Source organism: Tinamus guttatus, unplaced genomic scaffold, assembly GCF_059628265.1.
Source record: "Tinamus guttatus ecotype Peru unplaced genomic scaffold, ASM5962826v1 Tinamus_guttatus_pri_ptg000104l, whole genome shotgun sequence".
In the NCBI taxonomy this organism is placed as follows: domain Eukaryota; kingdom Metazoa; phylum Chordata; class Aves; order Tinamiformes; family Tinamidae; genus Tinamus; species Tinamus guttatus.
Genome location: NW_028288638.1, coordinates 3,865,866 through 3,877,113, shown reverse-complemented (window position 1 = coordinate 3,877,113; position 11,248 = coordinate 3,865,866). Strand labels below are relative to the sequence as shown.

General features: G+C 37.4%; 1 protein-coding gene across 1 annotated transcript; it reads left to right on the top strand.

Annotated features, from left to right (window-relative positions):
• The first annotated feature begins 2,005 nt into the window (after nt 1–2,005).
• RALA (RAS like proto-oncogene A) lies at nt 2,006–11,003 on the top strand. Its single transcript, XM_010215128.2, has 4 exons — nt 2,006–2,166; nt 3,105–3,313; nt 7,096–7,270; nt 9,241–11,003. Exons 1-4 carry the CDS (start codon nt 2,053–2,055, stop codon nt 9,361–9,363), a joined length of 621 nt encoding a protein of 206 aa, XP_010213430.1. The 5' UTR covers nt 2,006–2,052; the 3' UTR covers nt 9,364–11,003.
• The last annotated feature ends 245 nt before the right edge of the window (nt 11,004–11,248 follow it).

The following is an 11,248-nucleotide window of genomic DNA, read 5'->3' as shown; positions in this document are numbered from 1 at the left end:
TTTTCCGCTTAGTAAGGTTAGTACGGGGCATATCCAGGTGTGCTGGTGTGTTGTAACCCAAACTTGTCAAACAAAGCTGTTGCCAGTTGAGAACTGGGATTCAGAGGAACAATTCCTTATGTTACCTGCCTTGAATACACATTAAAAAGCAGCTTAGGCTAAGGTTCCCAGTCTCTCTTCCCTTTTAATAAAGAAGCATGAAGACAGAGACCATGTGGAGTAGCTCCAAATGCAGTGCAGTAGTTTGAAAATACGCAGAGCTCGGAGTGCTTTCTGTGTGCTCGTACTCCCTCTTGAGTGAAAAGAAAGCAATGTTTGTTTAGGTCCCACAAAGGCTTCGCAAAAGTGAAGTCTTGCTTGTGCTTATGCTACTTTTCTATCTTCTTTTTAAAGTTTTCAAAAGTGTTTTTAGCTCTAGTTAGCACTTTTTCTCCACTGCGTGCCTAGAATTAGTACACCTGCTTGCCTGTGCTTGGTTCACTCAGATAACTTTCTGGGAAAACCAATTTAAGCCACTTAATTTTCAATTGCGTTTTCCAAATACCTTGACAGCCTCATAAATAGTATTCCTGACAGGATCCAGAGAAAGCTCTTCCCATAGGCAGCTTCCTACCCCCAGGAAGGACTAGCTTAAGCACTGAAGAAGCTTGAGTTGACCTGCTTTTACACTGTCTGTCTCAGCTGCTAGCAAAACTCGATGGCAGACTTTGTCTTGAAGTCTAAAGATTTGTTGTGCTTCATATTCAAATTGTTTGAATTGCGCACAGGGGATGATTTGTTATGCTAGAGGATGTAATTGTAGTATGAGGTTGTCAAATAAGGACGTGCCAGGCAAAGGTAATGGTCTCCTGTTGCCACACTGCGTTGTTTGATACTTCTATATATAACTGAACAATGTTGTCATCTAAATGTGGGGTTGGTGAGCTTTCTAATTACCAGCATTTAAGTTGTGTTTGGCTTGTAGTTGCTAGTATAAGCATCTCTTGTGTTTTGCAGCCTCTAATGTGGAAAATGTTGCACTTTTTGGATATGGGTGCTTGTTTTGGCATTAAGCCTTAGGGAGATGATATTTCTGTGTATATCTGTATGGTGGCTTTCCCATATTTAAAGAACTGTGCTAACTATTTATAGACCAATATGTTCTGACTCTAATACATACAGGAATATGACCATTGGGGTAGGTGGGGAATGAAAGGAAGAAATAGAAAATTGTTCAAACTCTGTAAAATAGCATGGTTATTTTTTTCCACATGTGCACATGCATGTTAGATTGTGTATTAACAGCCCTGTGATGTAGGGGAGGTGCAGAGGTTTGCCTCTGGGCAGGCAGGACGGAGACGTCTATTCCAAGTGCACAAAATAACAGCGTTTGCAGGCTAAAAGGGAAGCTGAATCTTTGCACTCTGCCTGAACTAGATTATCCTTTCGGTTTGCTGATTGACTCACTGAAACCAGATTATTTTTAGGATTTAAATGACCCATTTGCCTGGTTTTCTCTCCACAGAAAAAGTACACTAACCAAGCCTCGTTGCTGTTTTCGTTGTTTCTTTGTGCCTATTTATGTTGGAAATTCCCTCAAATGTCTGTTTTCCTTCCCCTGCAGCTGTCATCTCATCTTTTCTTGTATGATGTTGACTCACTGTGGTTCTCTTCTTCAAACATTGCTTAGCAAACTCACAAAAATTCTTGACAAAATCTGTACCTCATGAAGAAAACATTCCATACGAAAATGTAAAGCTCTTCCCCTAATCACTGTGGGATGCTGCACACCCACCTGTGTCCTTTCCAAATGGTCAAGGCTCTCCTTGCTCACCCCATAAAAAAGTGACGTTGGTGGAGTGGTTTCCAGCAAAATAAAAAAAAAACAGAAGATAGCAGAACTGAAATATAAGTCCTGAGATATGTGGGGATTTAACCTGAATCTTATTTGAAGGGTCCATGTGGGAGAGAGAGGGGGGAAAGAAAAGGGTTTTTTATTTGTTTTTCTAATGAAGCAGTGTTTTTCTTCTAGATTTTCTCATTTTACACCTGTGAAGTTTCTACGATCCAAAAATGGCAGCAAATAAGCCTAAAGGACAAAATTCATTGGCTTTGCACAAAGTCATCATGGTGGGAAGCGGTGGTGTAGGAAAATCTGCTTTAACGTTGCAGTTTATGTATGATGAGGTAAGCATTTGTACTAGAAGTGCTCTCATGAGACGTCTGCTGCATAGTATTATTTAAACATTTATTTTCTGAACAGTTGTTTTAATTAACAGTTATTTTCTGAAGAGTCTAAATGTATATGGCATGGTATGAAAGTTAGCTATTAAATTGAACCAAAGGTGTTTTTTGAGGTTTTTGGGTTTGTCCTCTGAAGACATCTATGAAGGTGTAATTTGGCATTTTTCATATTTCTAAGCAATTAGCAGAGATTTATAGAAATTGCTCAGTCACATTATCGGTATATTTTGTCATTGCTTGCTGGAGCTCTTGAAACTTACTTAGGTATGGTAGCTCAAAGCCTTTTCTCTTGGGGGAGTTACATATTCCTGAAATGATGCCAAATTTTTGTCACTTTTATGTTGTTGAGAAGAGAGGAAAGAAATGTCTTCAATCTCTTCTCCTACCCCCATCCTTTTTCACTTTTTGCTATTTTTTCACTTTTTAAAAAATTAAAATATACAAATTATCACTTCAGGGTCCTTTTAAAAATATTATTCACATATCATATATTCTATATATAATATATTTTTTTACCCACATTCATCAGGACTGCCAGTTAGCGTAATGGAACCCAGACAGATTTTGTGTTTGACCAGCAGCAAAGTCTTAGTGCACCAGCCATCGATGATTTGCAGTTGCCCAAGTAACTTCCAAAGTTTCTTTGAAATAGCTGATGAAAGCAAAAACCCATAAACTGTTTGGGCTGTGGAGAGCCTGCCTTTATTAGAAATATGCATTTTGAATCACATAGCCTAAATACACACAGTTACTTATATCTTGCTGTAATCATTTAAGATGTTGTTATATCCTTATATGCGAGAATAGCATTTGCATCTGTATTTCTCTTCTTAATTTTGGTGTGCAGGCATGTTTTTACACAATAAAGGTTTTGTTTCTAGTTTGTAGAAGATTACGAGCCCACCAAAGCAGACAGCTACAGGAAAAAAGTAGTTCTGGATGGGGAAGAAGTACAAATTGATATATTGGACACAGCAGGGCAGGAGGACTATGCTGCAATTAGAGATAACTACTTCCGAAGTGGAGAAGGATTTCTTTGTGTCTTCTCTATTACAGAGCTGGAGTCCTTTGCAGCTACCGCGGACTTTAGGTAAGTTACCAAACAAGGTAGTTATTTGAATTATAGTGGGGCGAAAAGGTCGTTTGTTTGTTTGCTTTTGAACAAATGACAACAGCAGTTAGTAGAGTAGCAGGAAGTTTTGAACAGGCGCATCACCGTGCTCTCTGTGTAGCAGTTTGGGTTTCTTTGCTGTATTTGTAGATACCAAAAAGGCTCTTGCTGTGGAGGAGATACTTAGCAGCCTTTGGTAAATCGGTGTGCTTGGCACTTCTGCTGCAGTGAAGGAAGCAGTGTTTGTAAGTAGGCATAGTGCTACCCAAAGTAAAAGACGTAATAAAAAATTGCCTATATACAATGCTGCATTTCCTCCAGAGGTTTTCAATTCATATGAAGGATTGTGTTGTATTTCTTTAACCTGTGAAATAACACCTGGAGCAAATAAGGCAATTTTAGCATGTGCAGCTGATTTTGCTAGGCTGCTTAATAGCCACGAAGATGATGTAAGCATATTCCATATAAAAATTGTAAAGAAGAGCCACAGCTGGTGATGTCTGTCTGCAAAGTCTTTGGCTGTGATGAGTATGATCATCGGGTTCTGAGAGACTCTGAAATTTATAATATAAGCACACAGGCCTTTCTACCTCTTAAAAATGATTTTATGGACGCCAGAGATGAGTAACATCTTGGCGTATTATGCAGTAGCTGTGTTTTTTATGTAAAGACCTGCTTTAAATCTGTTCTTTCAGCTTTGCTTGGGTGTGAATTCTTTTTCTCTGATGTAAATTGAGGATTTACAAGACAAATGGATTCTGTACAGTGTTAACTCTTCCCATCAAAATTTGAGAGGACTTTACTTAAGAAGAACGTGATAAAAACAAATTTTGAGTTTTTTTTTTTTTCTAGTGAGAATTTGACAAAGTAGAGTTTTTGTTTGTTTTTGTTCTTTAACATGCTTTTCAGCTTTGCAGCAAATTAAGACTCTTACAGTCCTGGGAGGCAGTATAAAAAAGGCACCAGTAAATTACAGGTGTTAGCTTTTATCTTTTGATCAAAACTAATTTAAAACACTTTCTGCTATGAAAAAGAAAAGATTCATGGACTTAAAAAGAAAGCTTGCCCTCTTGCCCTTTCGAAGTGGGACAAAAAAGGAAGGAGATGGCCTTCAAAATAAAGAAAAGAGAAAAATACAAAAAGAAATGAGCTGTGTTCTACTGAAACAGAAAGCTTCTTAGAGATGCTTTCATAGCTAAAGTTAATTAGCACCAGCTACCAGAGTACTTTTAATATGACCCCTATGGGAGGAGGTCTGGAGAGCAGAAGTGAATTTTTGCCCATGTGGTGTTTTTTATTTGTCTCTCTCTATGCACATAAATATATATGCATGCATACATTACCTATGCATGTGTTCAGAGAGAGGGCTTGAGTGGTTTGCAGACTTACAGCAAATACTTGAGTCCTCTCTGTCCTAGAGCACTAGTTAATATAATCGCTATAGGGCGCTAAGTGACCTATTGCAGTCTGTTTAAAATCCCATTAACGCTTCAAAGGATACGGTCCTGTAAAGATAAAGATAATAAATAGTAAATAAATAATAAAGATAAAGATTAATAATAAAAAATCCTGCTTTTTAAGGAAAAGTGAGCCTTGACAGTATGTGTGCTGAAACAGCAAAAGTGGAAGGAAAAAAATCCGTTCGCTGAAGAGATTAGAACTCCCCACAATCCAAATCTGAAAATGCCTTTCAAGCGGCCTTTGAAACACTGCAAGCTTAAAGGCTGCAATGTTGCTCAGAAAAATGACACTATTCTTTTTGCTCTCTATAAAAGCAATCTCTATCTCTTTAAGGTACCCTTAAAATACCACTGCTGCTGTTGAGCAACCTGAGGGAATATTACTTAGGATACAGTTCTGCGAACAAATGACAGGAAAAATGTGGACATTTGATCCATGGAATTTCGCTCTGCTGGAATGGCAAAACTCCAACAGCAGACTTGTTTACCACTTTTCAAAGTCCTCTGAGATGCCAATGGTCTCATTAAGTGATTTTGTTAATAGAAAGCAGACCTGCAGCAACTGAGCTCTTAAATATTTGTAAAGCAGTTTGTCAAAGTGAGCTCTTGCTTTGAGTAGAAATGGCTTGGCTGTAATGCATTAAAAAATACATATACATATATATATATATAGAGAGAGAGAGAGAGAGAGAGAGAGAGGTTTCCACATAGCACATCTTTAATTAGATATTTAGCATATAAATCTTCTGAGAAGGATCAGAATAGAATTTTGTAACCTGATTGCTTTTCTCTCCATAAGCAGGTAAATTGTTTGGCGTTGCCTGAACAATAATGACAAAAGCTACTAATTTTTAGCAGAAGTCTGATTTGCACAGATACTGTGGTGCTGCCTAGAATTCTCACCTCTTTAAACTACTTTTTAGATAGCTGAAGACAGTATTAAGACATTTGCTTTGATTTTGGGGAGATTACACTGTAATCACACTAGAGTGATGACTGTGGTACTTCAAATACATATTTGTTGATTTAAAAAAGTAGTAGCTTATGAACTGGCTACTGTTTTTCTGCACTGTGAGTGCAGTTTCTCAGAATGATAGCTTGCTATTCAAAGATGTTTATAACAACAGGAGATCTTGCTGCACACTGCATCAAAGGTAGTTAGAAAGATATTAATTAACTTTTCAATTTCTGTCTGTTTTACTTGAAACTTGGCAATAGGTTTCACCTCAACCAACGAAAGCAGAAAGGAGTGTGGTTTTCTGTGCTTTAGTTGAACTTTTAGAAGTTTCTTCATCAGGAAGCCTAAATTTCACTTTGCACCATTTTCTGGGACTACATAGAGAATATCCCTCTTCTGGAGGGTGCGTGTGTGTGGGAAGTTCCTCCTACTGCTTTGAGTATATTTATAATTACATTAAAACTTTTTTTAATCTTAGACTATTTGTACCAAGGCAGTTGTAGTACTCAGTTTTATTTACACCCTCACACTCTTCATCCTGGCAGTTCAGTAATCAGTGGAAGGATCTATCCTCCAGAAATTGATATATGTGCAACTTGCATCCTTACATGGGCTTATAACTGAACCAGTTTCTCTGCAGACTTGACTATAATTGATCATAGAATCATAAAATGTTTAAGGTTGGAAGGGACCTCTAGAGATCATCTAGTCCAACCCCCCTGCACACGCAGGGTCACCTAGAGCACGTGGCACAGGACTGCATCCAAGCGGGTTTTGAAGATCTCCAGAGAAGGAGATTTGATTTTTGAAAGAATCCTGAAAGGAAGAGATTTTTCTCTTGGTGTGCTATATTAGATTGCTACTTAGGTAGGTAATTGTTGTGAGTTTAAGAAATAGTTTCTGTGTTTTATTTGTGGTGGGGAGAAACACTGAATTTAAAAGTTACACTGAAAGAAGTACAGCAGTGTTTACAGTAAAAAGTTGTCTGTCTAGGTCAACAATTTCAATTACAAGTAATGATATAAAAACAGTGGGAAATAATCTCAAATTGCACCTTTATTAAAAAGATGACTTTAAATTGTCACCTCAAGCAATCTTGTTCTGCTGTTTTAATCTCTTACTGATTCATCCCTTCCTTCCTGGAAAGATACACTGTCTATCTTGGTCTTCGTTCTATATAGTGTCATATGAGGTTTGAGACTTCGTTTATATAAGCTGTATGAAAGGAATAAGTGGGTTTTTACTGTAAGATGTTTATTCTGATGAGTTCTTTGTGTTCTAAGAATAGTGCTCCATGCACTGCTTAATGTTTTTTCTTCTTTCTTTCTTTCTTTTCTCTCCAGGGAGCAGATTTTAAGAGTTAAAGAAGATGAGAATGTCCCTTTTTTGCTAGTTGGTAACAAATCAGATTTGGAAGATAAAAGGCAAGTTTCTGTAGAAGAAGCGAAAAACAGAGCTGATCAGTGGAATGTTAACTATGTGGAAACTTCTGCAAAAACACGAGCTAATGTTGACAAGGTAATAACTGGCCTCCTCTCAATACAAAGAATCTATCCATCAGCTTTTACTTCATCCCCCCCATCCTTGAAGACATACGTCATATGTTCCAGTTATTTTAGTGTTGTTTGTGAAATGCAAATCAAGTACTTTTCTCCCTTAGTTTGTGATGAGCGTACGGCTAGGTCATTTTGTGTAGAACAGTGAAAATATTAGGTATAACAAGCTTAACCCACCCTGAATTACAGGGAGTAGGTTATTAGGCAAAGCCTTACGTGTCATTAAAAACTTCTTGAGGCAGCTATTTTTTTCTAGGCTTCTTGTTGTGCTTTCTCTAACTAGAAGGCAAGCTGTTTCTGAACAGCAATGAATATGAGCTGCTTCTCAGTCAGAATAAAACTACAAAAGTGTGTGGGTAATGCCACAGATGCCGGGTTGTATGTTAATCCAGTGAGGAAAGGATGAACTTGTTAAGCTTTCTACAACCTAGAAAAGAGTATCATGAGTTTTAACAGATTGAGAAAACCCGGTTCAGAAGATTGTCAGATATATAGATATATATGTAGATATAGATATCAGATGGGGGAGCATCTTTGTCTCCAAGAAGATAAACTATTGATTAGATGTAAGAATTTCAGTTACAGCTCTTAAAGACTTCTTGGAAAACACGATTGAGAACCCTCTCTCAGCCTGGTAGATTACAAAGGTAATAGATGGATGGTCGAAGAAATATGTAGTTTAACCTGCTAACCTTTCCTTCCTGACTGTTGGCAGGTTTGGTCACGCACTGAACATTGTTCTAGTATGAATCCTTGCATATGAGCTGTCAGTTGCAACACAGGAGCTATAGTGGGAGTTTGGTTGGTTTGGGATATCTAACATTTGACTCTTGTCTGCTGACAGTTGCCTTTGTGAAGAAATGGTCTATTCAGTGGAACAGTAAGAGCTTCATGGCTGCTCTGGAGGGAATATTAGGTCAGCTAAATACAGCAGAACTCTACTTCATGGTTGAATTTAGTTCTAATTTTATTATTATTTTTTAAAAATAGTATGTCTTAAAGTTTGGGCACATGAATTGTAATTAGCGTCCGTCTATTACAGTCATTTAGAAACTCCCAGCTCTTCAAAATCTACTTCACTATCCTTTACCACCGGGGAAAACTATATACATTTTTAAAGCACTATAGTTTCAACAACTTTTGTGTACACGTAGCAGGCTATTGCAGCACTCCTTTGAAATTTATCTTTCAATTTGATCTAGTTCCAAGTTTCTTTTTGTTGCTGGTGATTTTGTGGATCCAGATCACAAGGTGACTAGCATGTACTGTATAGGGTCAAAGTTTGACAGGCCATAAATGAGGTATTGTTGGCAGTAGGAAATACCAGGTGTTCTTATTTGCATGCTTCCTTGGAGCATCTGAAATTGTGAGGCTTATTACATAAATTGAAGTTACTATTCTCCAAGAGATCTGACTTCTCTGAATTGCAAAATAGTGGCTTGCTCACTTGGGGGAAACATGGTTGACCTCTACTTCATTTGGCAAAGGTGAGATAAGCTGAGCATCTCAGTAAGTTAAGTATCTCAGGTGGTTTAGTATCAGGGCTTAAGCAAGACGATGGATGAATCCAACGATCATGACAGATTTAGATACAACTAAGTAACTTAATCCACATTTAGAAATCTAAAGGCAATCTTTTTTCTTGATGGAAATGTTTAGTTAAATTGATTTTTCTTCAGCTACTCTAATGAATGTTGATGCTTGTGCTGCAATCAATATGAATTAAGTGTCATTGCAAATAAAAAAAAAAAGGTCTGCTGTATAATGTAGAAAAGGAGCTTTTCGGGCTCTGAACTGCCTGTTTTTCATAGAAATTGATCAAGTCCAAAGGATGAAATGGGTATCATGAGTGATTATTTAACTTATGTCTTTGAGTGTTTTGTCATTTACAGTCTTGTGTCTCTTTTTTTTTCTTTCTTTCTTTCCCCTAAGGTATTTTTTGACTTAATGAGAGAAATTAGAGCCAGAAAAATGGAAGACAGCAAAGAGAAGAATGGGAAGAAGAAAAGAAAAAGCCTAGCTAAGCGAATCAGAGAAAGATGTTGCATTTTATAATCAAAACCCTGAATTCCTTTCCTGCCCTGACCATACTAATAAAAACCATAATTTATAAGCATGCCATTGAAGGCGCAAGTGACTGAAATTACTCTAACATGTTGGAAATTGTAATGTACCACTAAAAGCATGAATTGGATCTGCACTGAAAGTCAAATTCACTGAAAAAAGTGGCTTCAAGAGAAGCAAAGTTCAGTCCATTTCATAATTGCCTACCTTATCACATTTCTTCTGAATGTAGTTTTTCATAGGCAGTCTTTTCTTTAATAGAGGGAGGGGAAGTATTTCTTTGTGGATCTTGTAAAGCATACTTTTTTATCATTGATAATTGTCAATTCATCATGTCTTCTGCTGCCTTGAAAATTCCAGTTATGACCACGATACCTAACGAAGCCGTATGCCGTTGTTTAGGCATGGGGTTATGCAGATTAGAAAATAATGTATATGCGAGAAGTTACATTGGGAGAAATTATATGTGGTTCTGCATTATCTGATTAACCTAGAAGAGTGAAGTAATCTTTTGCATTGAAACATTTGAATATGCCTTAATTTTAAAACCTAAATATAGCAGGTTGCGTAGTCAAGGGTGTATTTTCAACGTGTTGCATGGAGACTGTCCCTGTACATCAGTATGAAGCTGCCCTCTCGGTAGAGTGCAGTTACGTGAATGATTTTTGCTCACTAGCTGTCTGCTAGCAGTGTCTGTTCTTTAAATGTGTGCCATACTCTGGTTTTGTGAATAATACGGAGCATAATCTGTCATCTCTATCTTAGTACACAATATGGTACCTTGAAACTAAAAGGTCAGAATACGTATAAGATTGATGCATATAAGTCATAAGTATATGGCACAGTTATGCCTGGAATGGATGTTTAAATTTTACTGTGCTGATACCTTGAAACTTCCCTTTCACTAGTAGTTTTTGTCTAGGTGTTCCTTGGGTTTTAACTCCCTGGGTTTGGGTGGAGTGGAGCTGATTCAGTAGCGCTAATATGTTTTGAGTTCAGATGTCGTCTGGGAAATTCTGGTGTCATCAGCTAATTTCTTTTGCGTTCCTAATACTCGGCTATCAGAACCACAGTGTGTTATGCTGAAGCTCTTTGCAGGTTTTGTACTGTTTAGTCTAGTTTATGTTGATTTAAAATGGGAACATTGTAGCTACTTTTTCTAGTTAATGTTGATATGAAACAATCAAATATGCTTTGCAATACAGAAACATTTACCACGTGCATCCAAAATCCCCAAACAAAATGTGCTGCCTCATTTGCTTCCGAACAGCAAGGATACTAGCGCACGGTTAGTGTGCTGCATCTCACCTAAAAATACACCAGAATGTTTGAGGGTTTTGGACTCCTCCGGGGTACGACAGGCTAGATCAATTCCACAAACTGTTAGACTTTTTATACATGAGTAAGCCTATAACTGACAGTTTGAAATGTGCTCAAGCAAACTAGGTAACAAATATTTAACTTTCAAGCTAACAGACATTTTAGGGACTCAATTCTTAGAAGTTATATTTGTCATGTTAAATATTTATCAATAGGAATTTTGTATGTGCGTTTAGTAGACTGCCAAGTGCAGGATTGAAGTTACTCCTGTAACTATGGCAAAAAAGCCAGTCTTCATCTTACTGTGTACTCATTTTGGTCTGTTTAGCCAGGGAGTCTAACCACTAACATTGTGACTTTGGAACCTGTATACTGGGAACTGAGGTGTTATGAAGCCACCAGACAACTGGTCTTGGCTGATGCCTAACCTGTCCTTTTATTTGCTATTTGAGCCATTGAAAGATGAATAAACTTCCATTTTTTTCTTAAAAAAAAAAAAAAAAACACGTGCAGTGTCAATTGTTAACTATATTGCTGATATTGTGCTATAACTGAC